This window comes from Euphorbia lathyris, chromosome 3, assembly GCF_963576675.1.
Source record: "Euphorbia lathyris chromosome 3, ddEupLath1.1, whole genome shotgun sequence".
In the NCBI taxonomy this organism is placed as follows: Eukaryota; Viridiplantae; Streptophyta; class Magnoliopsida; order Malpighiales; family Euphorbiaceae; genus Euphorbia; species Euphorbia lathyris.
The window spans coordinates 84237450-84259812 of record NC_088912.1 but is presented as its reverse complement, the minus strand read 5'-3'; the positions used below and the strand labels follow the sequence as shown (position 1 = coordinate 84259812).

Below are 22363 nucleotides of genomic sequence, written 5' to 3'. Positions count from 1 at the left end.
GAACAGAAATACCATAAATCTTAAATTTTTAACGAGAAAGTTAATTAGGTGTCAGATATTAACATGAAGTGGACCTTTAAATATCGGTTTGAGTTTTTAGTTCAATTGATTCTATAACAAGGTGGATAAATTACATCCGTATTACTTTGAAATGCTAATGCAATAAAAACTTTCTTTTTGAACATTAAATTCATTTAACTTTGTCTTTAATTTTTAATGTTTTTAATTGAATTCTGAAAATAACAATTACCAGAATAGACAAGTGAATGATACACAACAATCTTTGTATGTAGATATTTATTTTTTCCAGAACATATTACTAAACTCAATTCAGTTAATCGACCTTCTCCGAATTAAAAAAAGAACATGTTGGAGTTTGGTGATATGTCATTTTTGTATAATTTGTTTGACGTATCATCCACGTACCTATTCCAATGATTTATTGTCAGAATTTGGTCAAAAGGATTAGCGAGAGGAATCAAATGCAAAATTAGATACACCATCCATGAGTTGAGAAATTATATTTTGGGATATTGAAGTTTCATTTTTTTATACTTGAAGAAGTATGGATGCAATTAATCCTTACTATCTCTTTGGCCTGTAATGTTTCTGTATATCTTATTTCTACTTCTTTTTCTATATTACATGACATACTTATATACACAACTAGCTAGTTAATTCAAAGATAGATAAACATTTTTAGCCCACAAGTAGTCTAGACATCTTTATCCTATAGCAACGTTGAACATACTCTGTATTAATTACATAATATACAGCAGCCTTGGGCATACTATATATTAATTACACTCCCTCTCAAGCTGGACCATAGATATTAATCATGCCCAACTTGGTACATATATAGTTAACCCGATTTCCTGGTAATGCTTTCGTAAACACGTCTGCCAATTATCCCTGTTCTGATGTGTGAAGTTGTGATTGCGCCATCTTCTCGCTTTTTTCGAGTAAAGTGGCAGTCAACTTTCATGTGCTTTATTCTTTCATTGAATATAAGATTATTAGCGATGTAGATAGCTGCTTCATTATCATACAATAACTTCATAGGTTTCTTCTGAGCGAATCCGATCTCACCAAGAAGATTGCGTAGCCATACAAGTTCACACGTAATACACGGGATACCATATAGAGTAAGATGCTACATTGATATATTTTACTTAAGAACAACACAAACATGCGCGCGCGCACACATATATATATATATATATATATATATATATAAGGTTTTCCTCCAATCAAGGAGACATGGTAGGCACACAACAACCTATAACAATGCTTTATGAAGATTTTGAATTTTATTTAATTTTATATGTACAGTGCTTTAATACATATTCATACAAAATTGGCAATTAATATCCAGAGGCATACAAAATCGGTTATAATCGCATTTGAAAGTTGTATTGTTAATAGTTCAAAAACAGTGTTTTATATATATAGTGTTATATTGTTAATACAGAAATTACACAAAAAAAAAATATATTTCAAACTATAAAAAACACAATTTTAGAAAAAAAATGAGATGAGTTATTACTACCCGCTCAACCGCTTTAGCTCACGCTTTCCATCTTCGCGGCAAGCGATCGAAGGATATTACGAGTAGTTACGATATCGTGCTCCCAGGCAACCAAACTAGCAGAACATCACATCGTATCCACTAAAATCAAAATGATAATGAAAAACCTTTGAGTGAGTTTTGTCTAACATATTTCCACCTAAATCTGCAATGATCCAGGACCATACACAAAAGAATGCTATAAGAAGGCTTAACTTAGGATCTCATGCCTTCATCTTCATTCATTGGAAATCTTCATTCATTCAAGCCCTTCCAGAAGATTTAAGCTCATAGTAGTACAAAGCATATGCATAAAAGGAAGCAGATAAAAAAGTCTGCATTTTGCTAAAAAAGTCTGCATTTTGCTTGAAAATTACACTTATTCCAACATTCTCCAAATGATCTCTCATGCAAGATGGCTACTTTACCAACTTCTAACAACTACATAACAAGAAAATTCACAGAAGTGATTATACGTCACACAAGGTTTGAGAACCACTATTCCAACATGGAATCTGACATGAGAAGATTGTAGCACAGCATAATAGTGTGGCAGAAATGATGAATCGCACCAGTCTAGAGAGCTCAGATGCATTCTCAAGATGGAGAGAAGCAGCTAGCACATCATGCTATATCATTAATAGGTCTCCATCAGTTGCTCTAATTTTGATACTCCAAAAAAAGTATAGATTGACAAATATATTTAATACTATCATCTGAAGGTGTTTGGATGCAAGGTATTTGTTCATGTGCCTAGTCAAAGTTTGATAATAAATCAATCCTTTGTATCTTTATTGGATACAGAGATGAACAATTCGGTCACAAACTATGGTATCTAGAGAAGAACTTCATTAGAAGTAGAGATGTAGTCTTTTGAGAAAATGAGACTACAAAAGACTTCAAGAATAATAGAAACAAGAATATGTGATTGATGCCATTACTAATCACATTCATTCACCACCAAACAATGCTACATGCGGAGCAGATGTAGTGGTGTAGTTGTCAATTCAATGGTGAATTACCAAAAGTGATGGAGCAGCATGAGCAAGAATATATTGATGAGCAGAAGCTGGACAACTCAAAAGATCTACTAGAGATCGCCGATCAACGTCAAAGTATCCTATTTTTGAGTATATCCCCTTCATTGATCATTTTTAAGAAGTTCTAACTCAGCCAGACAAGCTGCAGGCAATGTAAGATGAGATGAGTTCTTTGCACAAAAATCATACCCGAGTTAGAGTATAATTACCGAAAATGTGTTAGAGATCATATTTTGGTATCAGATTCCTTTAGTAATACCAAAAACCATTCCAAACTCTGAATAGAGTATAATTACAGACAGAAATTTCCTTCAGAAATTATAACTTTTATTTATTTCTCTCTAGGCCGCTGCCCTTGAATACAACTATCAGAATAACTATTTTTATTGCAGGCTGCATACATTTCTGTAATCAGGAAAGCTAGCACCACAAACAGAAGTGGTTTTGAATATCTTCTAAAGATTTATAGAGAAGCTGATACCATACAAGAGAAGGAACGAATTTTGAGTAAGTTCTGTAGAAATTTTTTTATGCTATACACAATTATACAGGGTTTTTTTATGTTCTGTCTTAACTATCACAGGTTGTATAGCTTCTTGTCCAGACCCAAACATAGTGGTTGAGGCTCTGAACTTTTTAGTCTCTGATGAGGTAAAGAGCCGCTTTGACAAACTTCGGTAATAGCCTTTACTTTTTGTGCCAATCGCTCTATTACTTGCCTTGCCTCGATATAATGCAGGTCCGAGATCAGGATATTGTGTATGGCTTGGAGATGGTTGAAGGTATTCATTCATTCACTTGTTCACTCATCCACTCATTCGCCCAGCTTTATGTTTGAGAGCATAAGCATAATCAACTTTGAACCATGGATCGCCGTTGATATTTGCTGATCAATGCAGGACTGGGATCTGATCTTGAATAAATATGGTGCTGCATTGCTAATCACCCATTTCATCAGGGATATAATCTCGCCTGTAAGTGATTTTTCCTGCAAGTTTGGACAAGTTTAAGAAGAGTAATTATAAGTGATGGCTAGCATTAGTTTAATAGTTTTAAGAGTAATTACTTGATTACTCTGGCAGATGTGCAGCAATGAAAAAGCTGATGAAGTGGAAGAATTCTTTGGTAGCAAAGTGAGTCATGCTATTGCCATGAATTTGAAGCAAAGCACAGAGAAAGTACCAATCAAGGCAAGGTGTATACTTAGCATAAAGCAAGAAACTTCTCTTCAGGAATTAGTCAAAAAGGCTATAAAATCCTAATTTTGTTACAAATCTGTTAGGTTAGATGTATACATAGACAGTGTCATTTTGCTTTTGTACTGATAAACTTCATGCCCGAGTTATGAATTGGTCGACTCGCCTTGTCACCGGATTGAATTCGCCGGAGTTACACCGGTTCTATGCTGGCACCATCGGATCTGGTTCCTCCCAGCATCACCCTCCCGCATCCACATTCAGTTCTCATCTCCAAGATTGTCCGAAATCGGCTCATTTGCAACCAATTATTCAGAGAATCAAAATGAAATCAGCTGAGGTTTCAAGAATTGTATTACAGCTAACTTTTTTTACATGATTCCTGCAATAGGTTTCAAGAATTGTATTAGATCACACCAAATTAACCAGACTACAAGTATTGGGAATTTTAACAATCATTTCCTGGATTGCTTCAGTCTATAAGAACATCTTTTTTGCAATGAGATTAATTTAATCGGGGCCTGTTCTAAAATCCCCGCCTAGACCGCCCCCGATAATTAGAACACTGCTAACAACACATACATAAAGCGTCAAAATACACCCTATTTCCTTTGGTTTTCTCAGCATTCAAACAGAAATTCAAATCCGAATTAAACAAAGAATTAAAGATCAATTTACCCGAGAGTAATGTTCGGTGCCAATCAAATGCACGTCGCACGTCAGAACCACGACGTTTCTGGAAAGTTCCTCCGGCAGCTCCCTCCTGTGCGGAGGGTTAAGTTTGTGCCTGTGCTTCTTGCGCCGATTGAAGGAATTGGTTGCAAATGAGCCGATTTGGGAGAATCTTTGGAGATGAGAACTGAATGTGGTTGCGGGAGAGGTGAGGGTCTTTTGAGGGTGGGAGGAACCAAATCTAATGGTAACAGCAAAGAACCGCTGTAACTACCGCGAATTCAATCGGGTGACAAGGGGGAGTCGACAGATTCATAACTATGGTAAGAAGCTTATCAATGCAAAAGCAAAAAGGACACTGTCTTTGGGTACGGCTAACCTAATAGATCTCTAACAAAGTTAGCATTTTATAGCCTTAGATTTTATGCAAGGTGGAAACCTAGCAGCATAAAGCAAGCCACATATGACGGTTGACTGATTATGGGCCTAGTACTTCCATCACCAGAAATAGCATATAAATCAAGCAACATATGACGGTTGACTAATTATGGGCCTAGTACTACTTCCATCACCAGAAAATAGAAATAGAATAGAAATAGCCATAGATCTTAAATTTTTATCATTCAAAAAAAAAAAAAAAAAAAGATCTTAAATTTTTAGAAATACCATGAATCTTATTTTTAATGAAAAAGTTAATTAAAGCATTTCTAATGAAGTATAATGAATCTCGTTATATTTTTTTTATGAATCAAATGATTAATGAATTAATGAGCCGTAACTTGGTAAAAGTCTAATACACAAACATGAATAAAATTCGGTAAAGAATTAAAGAATAAATGGCAAGTGATGAAGCGAGATGACTGTGCCATAGCATGAGCCAACCCGTTAGCTTACTGCTGTAACCATTTGACTGAATAAGAGATTTAATGCTAGGATCGGTCGAATTTGAGTAATCTGATCACCGAACTCAGAATCATCGTGAGTGGATGAGTTGATAGCTTCTACAACTAGTTTAGCATCTGTCTCGAAGACAACGCCTCTGATGTGCTGCAATTCCAGCCATTGCATCGTTTGGAGTAATGCTTCGGCTACTCGTTATACTTCTTTATTAAACTCTTTTCCATTGGAGTGAGTTTAATATATTGAGCATTTATCAACCACTCAATGTTTTATATATATATATATATATATATATATATATATATATATATATATATAAAATAATATGATATGTTTAATTAATTGGCAGATCTTTTATGATTGGTGGATACATTATGAAAGTTCAGATGGCCAATCAAGCTTTTTGGACAAGTTAAAGGACAAATAATGTATTAAGCCAATAAAAAAAAGAACATAAGTATGTTTATACTTTTAATTTTCAATACCGAAAATTTTGATGACTTGTTATCAATGTGGCAATATCTAGTGAACGTGTTTGTTTGTTCCCATAAAAGAACTATAGGTGAAATCAAAATTAAATGACGATGGTTTTCTCGTTGAGGGCTTGAAATTTATGACATTTTTGTTCTATTTCTTATAGTTGAAGGACTACAGGTGTAATTAATCCTACGATGGCTTCCACATTCTTAGAGCATATCCAATAGTCTCTTAATTTGGTTCTTAATTTAAAATTTGAGAAGAAATAGTTAAAAATAAACTACAACATTATGGTTCCTCAAATCACTTAGGGTGCGTTTGGTAAGACGTAACCATTACATCAAAAGCCCATTACTATGTTTGGATGCAATTTTTAATTTTATTGGAATGTAATGGTAATTACATGACTTAAATTTTCTTCAATAACTTTTGTAATCAGGATTAATGAACAAATCCATAGGAATTCCCATTACATTCCAAATATGTAATCCCGATTCTTTCAAACTAACCTCTCCTTTTGCGATATTCATCTCACTCTCGATCCAAGCTTTTCAACATTCATCTCACTCTCGATCTAAGCTTTTCACCATTGATTGTGATAGCTCGATCTAAGCCACTCGCCTGAACTCGGAAGTTAATCTACAGGTGATTGATTCTCTCTCCTAGGTATTCTCCTTCTCTATTTTATTTCTGATGCAAATTTATGATTTATGATTTTATTTCTGATGCAAATTTATGATTTATGATTTTATTTCTGATGCCCATTACACTTGTGGGTGCTTTCTATTTTTTTTGACAATTTCCTTCACGGTAAACTCTCTCGTATTTTCTTCCCAGTTATTCAGTTGTTCTCTGGTGCGCTTCTTCCTTGCCGTTCTATAGGTTATCTAGAAATAATTGGGTTGTGTAGGTTATGCTTAATGGGTTATATAATAATTAATTTTTGACAACAAGAAGCTAAATAAGATTGAACAAGAATCTCTAAATTACATTCCCCTTGTTAGAATATGGAGCACTTCGTTGCTGTGAATTGTTAACAGCATATGTAGACAAGCAGCAAAATTATCACACTATAAGCATTTTTCTATGTTTTATGGTTGAACCTGACTTTCTTGCATGTAATAGAATATTTGGAGAAAGTGAATGCATAGATAGAGTCTTCACTTGGCTGGTTGTTTATTTATGATAAAAAAAAGAAACTGAAAAGAGCAACATTTTCTGTTGGAAAGTATGTTAGAATAATAATTAATTGGATACTTGCATTTGATTTTAACTTTTTCCTATGGATTAATGGCAGGGGTAAAAATCTAGAATATAAGAGTGGAAAATAGTTCAGGCTAATATGCTTTAACTAGAGCTATTAGAGAAGGCTCAACATGATGCTCAATATTCACTTGGGGCGTTTTTTACTTTTCTGTTTCCACGTGAAATGGAATGATAGTCAAATATTTTCTGAATTATTTTCAGAGATTTCGTCTTTGTAATATCCTTTTAAGTTTTACCTGAATGTTGAAACATGCAAATATGCCTAATTGCTTTTGTTGACATCATTTGATTTTGTGGGTTTTCAAAATGTAACTCATTAAAGTTCAAGCAACATTTGAAAACTTGAATTCAAATTACCTTTTGATGCATAGCATTGAAGAAACATTTGTTTGGCCATGAACATCACTCAACAAGAGATATGTTGATGTTGGAGTTATATCTGATAATAACTTCAACTACCAATTTCCACATCGCTTTACTTTCCCTTCACCCTCTGCGTCATCTAACTTCTTATTGTACAACTTCATTAAATGAGGGGTTTGTTCCTTGAAACAATTCTCGAAAACTTCTCTGTACACTCCAACATATTAGTTATTCTTGAATCCAACCTCTTCTTCAAGCTTAGTACATAATGACCTTGTTGGGATTAGTTCATCATTCTTGGTGTTATGATTCTTTTCTTTGGATCTCCTATTATTTTCATATCTGTATTTGATTCTATTAGAAATGGTGCCCAATAAAACTCTATGATTGCTTCATATTCCTTTGCTTTGAACATCGAATGGCTTATTCCCCTTTTCATTGATTTCTTATCTTCACCATATTGATAAACCACAGGGCTAAAATAATTGAGTAGGAAAAAAATTGAGATGATTCTCTTTTCTGAGGGTTGCTGATTAAATGTTTTAATGTTTTTAGGTGAGAAAGTACAAGATAGAGAGAATGTTACCGAATGATTAGGCGAGAATCAGAAGTTGTTGCTTATTGTTAGAATTATTATTAGAACTTTACTATTTAATTGATTGTGATCTAAATTTGGAGAGTATTAAGTATTGATTATGATCTTTCTATTTCACGCCCGATGCCGATTGAGGTCGTTTAGGGTCGGGTGTGACAGCTGATATTGGTTAGAGCCTTTCAGAACCAGTTGTTTCTTTGTGAGCATTTACAAAGGTCGTTAAATTCTTTGCTTGAGGCCAACACCTGATGATACATAAATAAAAATACTGACAGAAACATAATCAAATGTTGGCTGATTGGGTTGGAGCTGTTAACCTCTTGTCACTAGTCCTGTTAGGGACAAATATAAATAAGAAGATTTTCCCCCAATTTAGGAAGTGCAAGAGGAGAAATTGCAAGTCCCTTTTATAGAAATCCCACTACACTTTATGGATTATCCTCACAATTATATTGAAAAAACATGGTAATACTCCAATTCGGAATACTGAAAAATCAATTTTCTGGTTTCTAACAAAGAAATTACATCATGATGACAACATTTAGGGACGTACACAATACTAGGTGCTTCAGAATTCTAATCCTTTGAGGAGACTGATTTAATTTAGCAATGTGGTTTATCATTTATTTGTGTCATAATTTACGCTAAGTATGTGTCTGTAAGTATCATCTATATGCCTCTGCAATTAGGTTATGAACTAAGATTCAACCCTGTCATGTATAGATCACCCATGCTTAATATACTATGTCATGAGAATTCAAACACATACTAAAAAATTGCTTGATTTATCTGTCATGTGTACACTGAAATATATGCTCCTATTGATCAAATGATATATTCATACCCTATGTTTACATGATTATGGCTCAAATGATAAAGTTATTCTTTCTTGTTTAATTTCTTAAAGAATCATGGCACGTCTAAGTTTGGCTACAAGAAATTCAATAAGGCGAAGGAAATTAAGAGCAACATTGTTGAAATGGGTAGAGATATGTAACATAATATGTTGGTTTCATCAATTGATATGTAATATCGCGACATCATATGTTGACATACTTTACTTAAAAAGAAGCTATATAAATGATTTTTTCTTAAGGAGGAGAATGTTGAATGATTTGTCTATGATGATGATGAAGTTTGTATGTCAGGAATTAGAATGAATAGGCATACTTTTAAAAAATTGTTATATGCTTGAACACGAAGGAGGTCTAAAAGATACAAAGTATATGATGATAGATGAGCAAGTAGCAATGTGTTTGTATATACTTGCTCATCATGTGAAGAACAACGTTATATAGTTTCGCTTTAGGCGGTCAAGAGAAACTATTAGCATGCACTTTGGATATGTATTGAAAGGAATCATGCGTTTGTAAAGTGTTTTACTTAAAAAGTCGGAATCCGTTCTTGCGAACTCGTTAGATTTTAGATGGAAATGGTTTAAGGTAATACTATTTCTTTTTGGCATTTAATATAATTTAGCAAATGAATGTCATTATTTATATATTGACTTAATTTTTTTTGTCGGAACTGTCTTGGGGCTTTAAATGGTACATACACAAGACTTCAAGTTCCAGCAGTTGATAGGCCAAGATATAGAAACCGTAAAGGAGAAATTGCAACTAACGTGCTTGGAGTTTGTTCACAAGATATGCAATTTATTTATGTATTAACTGGCTGGGAAGGATCAGCTGCTGATGGTCGAGTTCTTCGAGATGCTATAAATAGAAAGAATGGTTTGGAAATGCCTCATGGTGAGTAACAACTACTTTCACGAATAATAATAATAATAAAATTGTGATTCATTTTAACAATTTTGTGTTACAATGTAAGATATTATTATCTTGTTGATGTTGGGTATACAAATTCAGAGGGATTCCTTACACCTTATAGAGGACAAAGATATCATTTAAATGATTGGAAGGAAGGACATCAACCTACAAACCCCAAAGAATTCTTCAACATGAAGCATTCATCGGCTACAGATGTGATAGAAAGATGATTTGGAGTACTAAAATTACGTTGGACAATCCTTAGGAGTCCTAGATTTTATCCTGTTAAGATTTGCAACATGATTATTATGTCATGTTGTCTTGTTCACAATTTTATAAGAAGAGAAATGGCAATAGATTTGATGGAGGAAAGTTTTGATAGAAGGAGACAAGGAGGAATCAGTGAAAATGAAAGTTAAGATATTATTTCGATGATCGAAACATCAAATGAATGGAGTATTTGGAGAGATCGGTTAGCAAATGACATGTTTTGTGCATGGAAAAATCACGTTTAATTGTAGGAATTAATATGATAAAATACAATTATGTTATTTTTTGGAACCTTATGATCATGTAGTCTTTTTTTTTTGTATTGTGGATATATATAGCTCAAAATTTTCAAGTTATAGAAGCTAACTTAAACTTCTCTGTCTATTTCTATGTCAGTATCTGCTTTATTATTATTATTATTATTATTATTATTATTATATTTTCTTTTTGCAAGAAGATGTTAGTAGAAAGTGTTAAAGGTCCCAAGAAGCCAGACACAAATAAAAGATCATAGACATTTGAAGAAGAATCTAAACTGGTTGAGGTTCTCATTGAATTGCACAATGTTGGTGGTTTTAAAGTTGAACGTGGTTTTAAATGTGGATATGCCAAAGCAATTAAGGATCTTCTTGAAACAAAGTTACCAGGACGTGGAATCAAAGACAAAGCACACATAGAGTCAAAGATAAGGACACTGAAACTTCATTTTGGTACTGTACATGACATGCTAACTGGTACCAATTGTAGCGGTTTTGGTTGGGATGCTGATAGAAAGTGTGTGGCAGCAGAAAATGCAGTTTGGGATGAGTATTTGAAGGTTCAAATGTTACTTTGCATGAGTTTCTTATGCCATTTATGTTATTATTTGTTAATTGTTTAAAATATTGATTTATGCAGAGCCATCAAGATGCAGAACCCTTTAGATTTAAATCATCTAAGGAAATTATCAAAAAAATAGAAACCATCCATAAGTATAATGGGCATCAGAAATAAAATCATAAATCATAAATCTGCATTAGAAATAAAATAGAGAATGGGAATATCTAGGAGAGAATCAATCACATGTAGATTAGCTTTCGAGTTTAGGCGAGTGGCTTAAATCGAACTCTCACAATCAATGGTGAAAAGCTTAGATCGAGAGTGAGATGAATGTTGAAAAGCTTGGATCGGGAGTGAGATGAATATCATGAAAGGAAATGTTAGTTTGAAGGAATCAGGATTACATATTTGGAATGTAATAGGAATTCCTATGGATTTGTTCAATAATCTTGATTACAAAAGTTATTAAAGAAAATTTAAGTCATATAATTACCATTACATTCCAATAAAATTAAAAATTGCATTAAAATATAGTAATGAGTTTTTGGTGTAGTGGACATTCCATTACGTTTTACCAAATATACCTTTAATACCTTATTAATTTATTTTTTATTAATAATTTATTGTTGATGACTATTTTTTACTATTGGTAAATATAAAGAATAATTAATAATTTTAGTGATAAAATAATAAATAAAAAGTGAATATAATAAATATTATTGGTGATGATACATCTAAGCTCTTATTACAGTACTTTGTAGTTTTAGATATTAGTACAAAATGGTGATTGCCATGACAGCTCCATTATATGATGATAGTACAACCTAGTATTGTTAATATTTAATATCATATAACTTAATTGGGTCATACCAATAACTCAACTATACAAATTAAAGTAATGTTGCATAGCCATACTTTATGCTATATAGGTTCCAAAACTTGTCTTACAAGGTGGGTCAATTACATCCTCAATTCCATAAATTTCATTTGTTAACTTTAAACTCTTTTAATTTTGTATTTCATTTCTCTTAATTAGGGTGGCAACAGGTGCAGTACCTATGGATATTCGGTACTAAACGACTCTAATGAAATTACCTGTATGCTGTATAAAAGGATATGAGACGAGTATAAAATCAAACCATTACGACGGGTAGGGGAAAGTACCCAGTACCCATTATAACTCTTTTATATATTAAAAAATAGAGTTAATTACAAATAACTACCATGTGGATAGTGATGAACTTTGACAAAGTAAACTCATCCAATGGTAGAAAAGACAAAGTAAAACTTACTTTGTCAAAAACAAAGTAAGTATGGAAGGCATCTCAAAATGATAATTGTCATTAGTATAAATAATTGACATATAATAAATGTTGACATATGTGATTTGGACTAATTTGATTCAAAATGACAAGTTAAAGGTTTAAATTAATGTGTAAAGTTTAGAAATTGGTGTTTTATCCGGATTGATTTGATACCATATTTAAAATTAAGATTAAATTAATACATAACTTAATATTACAATCAGATAAAAAAAACTTAATATTACAATAAATACAAATCAAATGGTTGAATCTAGCTGATTCAAACGATTCAGGCACATAAAAAAACTAGTATGTATCAGACAAGATACATGACCAGTTCATGGTCAAGCACGTCCTACCCAGTTTGATTTTCAAAACAGTGCTTCAAACTTTATATTCGGATAAAGAGGTGATTGTCTCTTTAAATTTTTATTCATAACGAATCTGTTTGGTTTGGTTGTTAGTGGATAGCTATTTATGTTTGTAATTAGTTAAATGATTTTGTTGCTGTTAATTATTTGTTATTAGTAATAACTAGTGTTGGATAAATTTATAATAAATCATTGATGTTAGTACGTTAAATGTTTAATATGACCATGGCTTAAATTAATCAACAATAAAAAATACAATACATAAATTAATAAAAATTAATCTAAATAATTAAATGAAAATTAAAAATAGTAATTGATTAAACAAAATTTTACTTTGTGTTTTCTGCAATAATAGTATAAAGATACAAATCAAGTTAAAAAAGAAAATCGTTTTGTAAAAATAAGAATAATTTTATTAAAATCAAATAAATCAAAATAATATTTTTTATGATGAGTTTTTCTTGAACCAAGTGTTATTGATATGAGTGGTTGAGGGTACTCTCACTCTTTTAGAGAGGTCAGGGGTTGGAACCTCACTCTAGCACGAAACTATCACTTTGAGCAACACTTAAACATATTGCCTCGCCTCCACGGTGCGAACCGGTATTAGTTTGGACGTGGTGTACCACATGCTTACAATAAATTTTTTTTATAAGAATTGTTTGTTTTATAAATCTACCAAGTTAAAATGAACACCTTTTAATTTGGTTACAAATGGAATTTTGGTATTAATTTAGTCCATGATATTTTTAGTACAATAACATAACAAAATGCTAAAAGAATAAAAAAGAAATGCAATTGAGATAAATTCATGAAAAAAGTATCAATCTTATTTCTAAAATAAAAAAAATAAAAAAAATTGGAAGTTCATGTTTAAGAGATCACATAAAGCTCCCTGTATTCCTAAAGCTTAATTTCATCTGTATGTATTGTCAAACTAACCCAAATCAACATATATCCTCAACCAAATCAAACAAACAAAAATAAATTCCAAATTCCCCCAAAAAATAAAATAAATTCTAACTTGGGCCTTCTCCTTCTACTGGATCAGAACCCGGCCCAAGATTCGATCTTCCCGTCACAGAATTCATCTTCTCCATCTTCAACCCTGCTCTGAATCTTGCTATGAAGTTCTCCGCCTTCGTATTCACATCAGGACTCGGACAGAACAATGGCATTATCTTTGGACTGGAATCTGCCATTGGACTTGACTCTTCACTTTCCAAATCCGGCGATGCACTCCGGTCACTGTTAAAACTCGCCACTCTAACATAATCCCCGTCCCGCACAAACTTCCACGAATTCACCTTAAACGGCGGCAGCGGCGGAGGCGGTGGAATTGGATTAAGCGGTGACAAATTTCCACTTTCCACATTCTCTTCCACTCCGTTAAAACCACCGGTTCTCACTGATTTCGGAGGTTTATGCGTAGTCACTGCTGCTACTTGCAGGGTGGTTCTCGATGCCCTAGAAGACGAAGTAACTGGTCGAGGTGGCGGCGGAGGTGGTGGTGGAGGAGCAGGAGCTAAATGTGCTTTCTTAGCTCTGCTTTTCTTTGTAGAGAAGAGATTTTGGAGGAAATGTGGTGGTGGCGGAGGCGGTGGAGGTGGTGGAGCTGGAGATGGTGGTGGAATCGAAGATTGATAGAATGAAGATTGAGGATCGAATAAGCTCTCGAGATTTTCAACACTCTTTTGTCTCTGCTTCTTTTTCTTTTTCCTGAACGGAGTCATTAGTAGATCCTTACCTCTCTTTTTCTCATTCTTACTGAAAACCGGTTGTGGTCGAGTCGTCGTCAGCGGCGGCGGAGAAGGTGGTGCTGTTTTCAAATCCTTCTCCGACTCCACCTTTCTCTTCTCATATCCAATATCCTCATATGTCCTCTTCACCTTTCTCTTCACAGCCTTCGTAGGCATCTTCGGCGGAGACAGCGGCGGAGGAGTGTAAACAACTTCCTTCACAGAAGTATCAACATCTACATCTTTAGTCCTCACATCTTCGTCTTCTTGCTGAAGTTTCTTCAATTCCTGCTTCTTCTTCTGCGGCGGCGGCAGAGGTGGAAGAACATCCTGCAACTGATCGGAGTTGGAAATCCGGTAGCCATTAAGATGAGTGTCATCATAGAATCGCCACCGTTCATCACTATTAGTCACCCACAATGATTCTTGCCGGAGATCCGGATAAGAATTGAAACTCCTCAACCGATTCAAACCACTATAAGCCGTCCGATCTTGATACCATCTATTCACCGGAGTTGATGGGTAAGATCTCTGAGCTTGAGCATCATCATGTTGTTGTACATTTGAAGATTCCATGCTTTGATAACTTGGACTTCCATTATTACTATTATTACTATTATGATTCCGGCCAAGAAATCCACACACTATAGCAAACAGAACTAAAACCAGATTCAAAGAGTCCCAACTTTTCTTAATCAAGTTCGGTTTAAAAATTTGAGAAGTGAAAGAAACAATTGAAGGAACAATAACGAAAATAAACACTAAAGCTATGACTAATAGGATTAAAAGGAGGACACCGGAGTTGAGAAAGATGGAGGAGGCTTTGTGGCGGAGGCGACGGCGGCGCCCATCGTTTGTTTGAAGCCAGAATGGTGGTATGTTTTCCTCTTCTTCCTCCATTACTTTTTTTGGGCAACTTTAGGAAATGCTTTTGGGTTTGGTTACACTTTATGGCTTTAGGGAGATGTTTTGCTTGTTGATAGACAGAGTTGTGCTTTTGTATGCTTTTCTTTGCTTTGCTTGCTTGGATTTAGGATGTGTTTATTATATATAATATAGGTTGTGAAAGAATGATGGTTTTATTTTATAATTGAGTGGTGACTTGTATATTTATAAAGAAAAACAAATAAAGAAAAACAAAAATTACATGGAAGAATAGAACTGGCATATATCATAAGTTGTATGTCATTATATGAATGACAGCCAATACATGGTGGTGTGTGTGTGAGCATGTATAGCTATATTTGTGTAATGGCCACTTCCATTCCTTACATCATACGCCTCAATGCTAAGATCTATACTTTTGCTTTGGCTTAATTCGTATAACCCCATGAATTTGACTCCAAAAAAAAAAAAAAAAATTAATTAGCCAGGTGATTCGTTACTTTCTCAACTTACAAAGTGGTATGATTAACCTTAAAAGTATACAACTGTAGAGCCCTACTCAAACTAATATTCTCGCCTCTATTGAGCTGTCGTCTCCCTCACCGCCGCCGATTGCCTTCGCTACTTACCTCCATTGCTGCTATGGCTGATTTCCCTAATGAAAGCGCTCTTGTTACTGTTGAGGAGGATGCTATCCCTGGCTTGGTCCTCCAACAAAGCGATCTTGCAGAGGTCGAACGTCCCCCCTCATGGAGTTTCCTCGGCTCCTTTGTTACGGACCGTGCTGTAAAAATTCCGTTTATGAAGAGTACGTTAGCAGAAGTCTGGAGACCCTCAAAGGGCATGTGTGTTGTCGAACTGGGGCCCAATTTATTCAGGTTTGAGTTTTTTCACCCGTTTGAGCGAGATAAAGTACTGAAAGGTGGCCCTTGGACCTTTGATCAGCACTTGCTAGTGATGCAAAATGTAGGCCAGGAACAGAACCCTGCCGACGTAGTGATGACACATGTGGAATTCTGGGTACAAGTCTTTGACCTCCCATCTGGCTTTATGTCAGAATCTATCGCAACCAGTATCGGGAACTTTTTAGGGACTTTTATTGAAGCGGACCCTAACAACTTCTCGGGACCATCACGAACCTATATGAGAATCCGAGTAGCCCTAAATGTGTTCAAGCCCTTGAAACGCAAGATGAAGATTAGCAAAGTGGGTGGGTCGTTCTCCTGGGTCCTATTCAAATACGAGAAATTACCCACGTTTTGCTTTGTTTGTGGGTGCATTGGGCATGCGGACAAGTTCTGCCCCGCCTTGTTGGAGGTTGCTGACTCTAGCTCGGTAGAGCGTGTTTTTGGGCCGTGGATGAGGGCTTCAGTCAGGCGATCGAATGCTCCGCCAGCCTCAAGATTTCTGCTTACCTCTCCTCCAGCGGGAGCTGAGAGTCCGATTGGTAAGAACTACGGTAGGAGTTCTTTTGCGACTACGGCAGCATCATCAAGCTATCAGGCCCCAAAAATTGCTAATGTTGTCCGTCAAATGGTTGTGGCATCTTTGACCGATCCAGGACAGGGACCAAACAGTGCACATGAGGGTGTGAAAATGGTAGGGAAGCAAAAAAGTGGGAAGGGATAGCACAGTGAGCAATCAGATCCGCCAGTTGATATGGAAGAGGAGGGCATTGAGGTTGTGGACCCAAAGCGCCGTCGTTAGGAGAGCGGAAAGGAACCTGCTACTTCTGTATCACATGTAACAAACGTTCAGGGGGCAGAGACTCCAGCTGCAGTTGTGAGTGCAGGTGATGAAATGCAATTTATGCCAGGGACTGGGATGCAGTCCCGCGAATCTTCATGAATATTTTGAGCTGGAACTGTCGGGGATTAGGGAATGCCTGTACAATTCGTCATTTGAAGAACTTTGTTTCCCGTTTTGATCCTATTGTTATTTTTTTTTGATGGAAGTTAAATGTAACCGAGCTAAAGTTGAGTTAATAAAAAAGCAGATTCGTTATGATGGCTTGTTTATTGTTGATCCTGTGAATACTGGAGGTGGTCTTGCTCTCTTTTGGAAAGTTAAAACTTCTATTAGCCTACGCGCTTATTCCACAAACTATATTGATGTCTCTATTTTTTCGCAAGGTTTGCCGGAGTATCGATTTATCGGTTTTTATGGTTTTCCTGAAAGAGCTCGGAGGAGAGAGTCGTGGGACCTCCTGCGTTCTTTAAGTGGGTCCTCTGGTACCCCTTGGGTTGTGCTAGGTGATTTTAATGACTTGTTATCTCAGGAGGAGAAAAGAGGTGGGAACCGTTATCCGATGTCCCTTATCAATGGCTTTAATGAAACAGTTAATTTCTGTGGTCTTTTAGAGGTGAAAATGAACGGGTATCAGTATACTTGGGAGAGAGGGAGAGGCTCTGATGCCTGCATTGAGGAAAAAATCGACAGAGTGCTAGCTTCAGTGGATTGGTTGGCGCGTTTCCCGCCAGCTCTAGTTCTAAACGAAATGCGGCGTGTTCTGATCATACTGTTTTGGTTTTATCTCTTCGCGGAGCCTCAACTACTGTCCACCGTGGGTTTCGGTTTGAGAATGCTTGGATTGGGGAGCCTGATTGCGGGATTAAGGTTCGGTCTCCCTGGTATGCTTCCGATAGCTCGGATTTGCTTCAAAAACAGCAGGTCTGTGGGACGGCGCTGTTCGAATGGGGGATTCAGATTAGGACCAAATTTCGTCATCAGCTCCGGGAGTGTAAGCGTCGCCTTAACTCGTATAAGCAGCGTGGTGATCAAATCGGTCAGGAGCGGTTTATTGCGGCTAGGGCCGAGCTGGACGATCTACTTATCCAACAGGAGAAGTTTTGGTGTCAGCGGGCGAAGAAGCAGTGGTTAAAGGCGGGTGATTTGAATTCTCGTTTCTTCCACGCAGCAGCGAGCAGCAGGCGGAAGAAAAATGCGATATCCCAACTAAGAGATGAGAATGGGAGATGGGTCGACTGGGCTTCAGGCTTGGACTCACTTATATTTCAGTATTTCTCTGACATCTTTTCATCAAACGAATGTGCTGCTGATGATATTTTGGAAAATGTCCAATCTAAAATTACTCCTGCCATTAGCGAAGAACTATTAAAACCTTTTGAGGCGGAGGAAATAAAGAGTGCGGTTTTCTCTATGCACCCTGATAAAAGCCAGGGGCCAGATGGTTTTAACCCGTGTTTCTATCATCATTATTGGGACCTGGTGGGTCCGGATGTAGTCTTATCTTGCCTGCAGTGGCTCAATTCTGGTATATTCCCAACGGACATTCATGAAACAAATTTAATTTTAATTTCGAAGAAGACCAAGCCGGAGAAGGCTACTGACCTTCGGCCTATCGCCATGTGCAATGTCATATACAAGATTCTAGCAAAAACCATTGCCAACAGGTTAAAGGTTATCCTCGATCTTATTATTTCCCCGTATCAGAGTGCTTTTGTCCTGGGCCACCTTATTACTGATAATATCATGCTTGCCTATGAGATTAATCATTACCTTAATCGGAAGACTCAGGGCCGAATTGGCGTTGCATCATTAAGCTGGATATGGCCAAAGCTTAGGACAGGGTAGAGTGGGATTTTCTGAAGTTGATTATAAGGAAGATGGGGTTCGCCGAGAGATGGATTGAGTTGGTTATGCAGTGTGTTACTCAGGCCTCGTATAAGATTATCTGCGGAAGTCATGTTGTGGGTCCTATCTCTCCTAGTAGAGGACTTCGGCAAGGAGATCCACTCTCGCCGTATTTATTTCTCCTTTGTGCGGAAGGCCTCTCCGCGGCATTGTCAAAGCTTGAGGACTAGGGATTGATTCACGGATGCCGAGTGTTGGGGTTTAGTGTCCTATAGACAATTGTTCTAGGATACAAACTTAATGTAAATGAATTGTTCTTTATATCATTTGTTTAATGAGATATATGTTTTATAACTATATAAAGACAATCCATTTTAAGCACTAAATAAAGTCTAATAAAAGGAAATCCGTAAGTTTATTTAAAGTGATTATAAAGTGTTCATACAAGCATGAAGTGAGACAAAACTTTATAGTAAACTGATAAACTTAAAACCACCCCAAGTCAAGTGATATGTTTGGGACTGACATATCACTGTTGAGACTTGTATGTAACAATGTCTTCTGTCCGACAGAAAGCTGATCTCACAAGCTTCATATATACAGATATCTGGACAGTTACATAGATTCGATGAAACGTTGTTCATTAGGATTGGGGATCCGATTTGAGATAACAGGATGGGTAGATTCATCCTTGCCACCTGTTCATCTCATTGGTATTAATAGGTATAATTAATCCTCAGACTCAAAGGAATATTAATTGGTATTCTGGATTACGGAATGTGATGCTTTGACTCTGGTGTAACACGATCCTTAACAGAGATGACTCTAGGGTGTGAACAGTAGACGTTGGGTATCACAGGAAGTAATTGCGGAGTCGTTATATATTGGATTGAGCATTTATCACTCCCGATAAATGGGAGATACATCCATGGATCGCTTGTGGAAGACTCGACTCTAAATCCTTGCAAGGTGATAGCTTAAGAGTAAGAAATACAGATTTCACTTAACCTATCCTTTTGAGTTGACTCGGCCTGTAAAAGTAAAACGAACGTCTCGCTATATGTGACTTGACATCACCCATAGTCATAAGATTCAGTTCAAGAATGTAGTTGATAAACGATCGAATTATACTGTAACTAATACGGAAAGGTTAACGACAAAATCAACCTGTCTTCTTATAGCTCTAGGGGAATGATTACGGACTTGCTAATCACATACTCTGTACATCATTCCGTTATGCAAAGATTAAATATAATTCTTTGAAAATTAATTTAATAACGTTGCATACGGCTAGAAGCAATAAGAACCTAATGGATCACACATAAGACTTGGAACCTAAAAGAGAGATAGATGTTAATTAATTGATAGAAACCCAATTGAGCCCAATAAGGCCCATGGACATAAGGGGGTCGAAATTTATGTAGTGACATACATGAATAATTAATTTGATTTTGTTAATCCTAATTAGATTAGGAATATGAATTAAATTAATTAAGAGATAATTAAGTTAGGAGTTTTAATTAGATTAATATACTCCTATTATTATCCAATAAAGTTATTATTATTATCCTTAATATATTAGATATATAGTGAGATAATAATTAGGAATTCCATTCCGAATGGAATTCCTATTCAGTAACCTAATTCCCTTGAGATTTTGGAAATCCAAGCAAGCCATACCCTACTTGTGATTTTCGAAATTCACCTAGTCCAAGAGAGAGAAAATTCGACACCCCTAGTTCGAGGACGAGATTTCTCTACGGCTTCGTTTGATCAATTGATTTTCATCTATTTCTTTTATCCTTGATCTTGTGTTGATTAATTAGAGGCAATCTACTTTGGTTGCTATTCAACGGTTGATACTAAATTAATCTTCCCGTATTTTTATTTCGTGTTTGGGAACTCGAAGAAGAAAAACAAACAAAAGGGAGAAATTCGTTTTACTACTCCTACATCAGGTCAGTTCACGATTTCGCGGATTTCCGGAGATTGAACCGTCGGATCGTCGCGATTTTTGGACAGGAGCTTCTAGACATATTCTTCCACGTTTCCACCGAAGGGATTGTTGTTCGGAGGTCTGAAAGGTCTGTTTCGGATAGGGGCAGATTGGTAGACAGTTTCTATCTCTTTTGAAGTTGTGGGCACTTCGTTTGCAACGGTAGATAGAACTTCTAAAAGGTATTTCTTCTTATCATTCTTTATATGAAATAACGGTTAACGGATCTTGTGGTTAAATGGAAATAGGTTAAAATTTTATATTTCTACTGCTATACCTTAGCCTAATTTCCAACAGTGGTATCAGAGCCATCGTTAAATCCGTTATTTCATATATGAAAATTTAGAAGTTTTCAATAGGATTGAATAAATATTTATAGTTAGGATTAATTAACAAATTGTTTTGATTAATTAATTCTAAGGATAAATAAGTTTTAATTAATTGTTAATTAAAATAGATTATGCGTATGTTCCTAATTATTTTGGTTGATTTTTTTTTTTGGTTGATAATCATGATAACGAACTCTATTAGTTTTATAGTTAGATTGATAAAATCAGTTTTATTAATTCTAAGGATAAAACGGAAATCTATAGTAGTTTTTCCTATTTTCTGAAAATCGTTTTAAAACCGTTTTAGAACTGATATATATATATATATATATATATATATATATATATATATATATATAAAATCGTTTTTATATTTAAATATATATGTTTCAGAAATTGATAGTTTTCTGTTTTGATTGTGGAATGAAAATTTGTTTAAAAGTTTGTTTTACCAATTTGTAAATCAAAATGTTAAATGAATTAAAATCAAAATAATTGGGACGTGCATAATTAAAGTTTTGTATAGTTATATTAATCTAAAGATTAATATAAAAGATACGAAACTATTAGAAGTAAAATTGGATGGAAGTTAATTTGATATGTTAATGTGATTAACATAAATATTACATAAGATAGTTATGTAATCAACCAATTAAATTTATTTAATTGAGTCTATGCATGTTTGGAGTTATGGACATATTTGGACCCTCTTTAGTCTTTTGGTATTTTTGAAATAGGGCATGCAAGTCCTGCATTTCTACTATCTATTGTAATTTCTCCTCTCATCTGATTCCCTTAAATTCAATTGGAGTTTTCTTTAGTAGTATAGAAATTAATATGTAATTTCAAGGCGCCATGGAGAAGACGGAAGACCTAAAGAGAAATATGTAATAGTTAGTAATTAGGTATGCGAACACAGTGATCCTGGTCTCCGGCGGTATATTCTGGCTTACCGATGGCTCGTCCCTGCGCCGGGAAGGGTCCCTACGGATACTCCGACGAGCAAGACAGTTAGTCGCTCAAGGAAATCTATTAAATGAACTGTGCAAGTGATTGAAAAGAATTACCCACCGCCAGCTTATAATGTGAGCTGTGTATTTATAGAGGGTGCTTGGGCCCTGAGCCCTTCTGCCTTTTGGGCCTTCTTGGGCCTTTTACTCGTATCCCGAATCAAGTAGTCCCCCCCACCGAAGAGCTAAATCGAGTATTTA

At 35.5% G+C, this 22363-nt stretch overlaps 1 protein-coding gene and 1 long non-coding RNA gene across 2 annotated transcripts; both read right to left on the bottom strand.

Moving 5' to 3' along the window:
• Positions 1 to 2912: 2912 nt before the first annotated feature.
• On the bottom strand, positions 2913 to 4896 carry LOC136224511 (uncharacterized). Its single transcript, XR_010686470.1, has 3 exons — positions 4482 to 4896; positions 3674 to 4185; positions 2913 to 3595 (listed from the first exon to the last, which is right to left on the bottom strand). It is a non-coding gene; the product is annotated as an uncharacterized lncRNA (long non-coding RNA).
• Positions 4897 to 13468: 8572 nt separating this feature from the next.
• LOC136224881 (pollen-specific leucine-rich repeat extensin-like protein 2) lies at positions 13469 to 15453 on the bottom strand. Its single transcript, XM_066013309.1, has one exon. It carries the CDS (start codon positions 15246 to 15248, stop codon positions 13629 to 13631), a length of 1620 nt encoding a protein of 539 aa, XP_065869381.1. The 5' UTR covers positions 15249 to 15453; the 3' UTR covers positions 13469 to 13628.
• Positions 15454 to 22363: the final 6910 nt, after the last annotated feature.

What these genes read in the sequence shown, in the direction of transcription:
- LOC136224881 (XM_066013309.1), bottom strand. Translation starts at nt 15,248, where the DNA reads ATGGAGGAAGAAGAGGAAAACATACCACCATTCTGGCTTCAAACAAAC.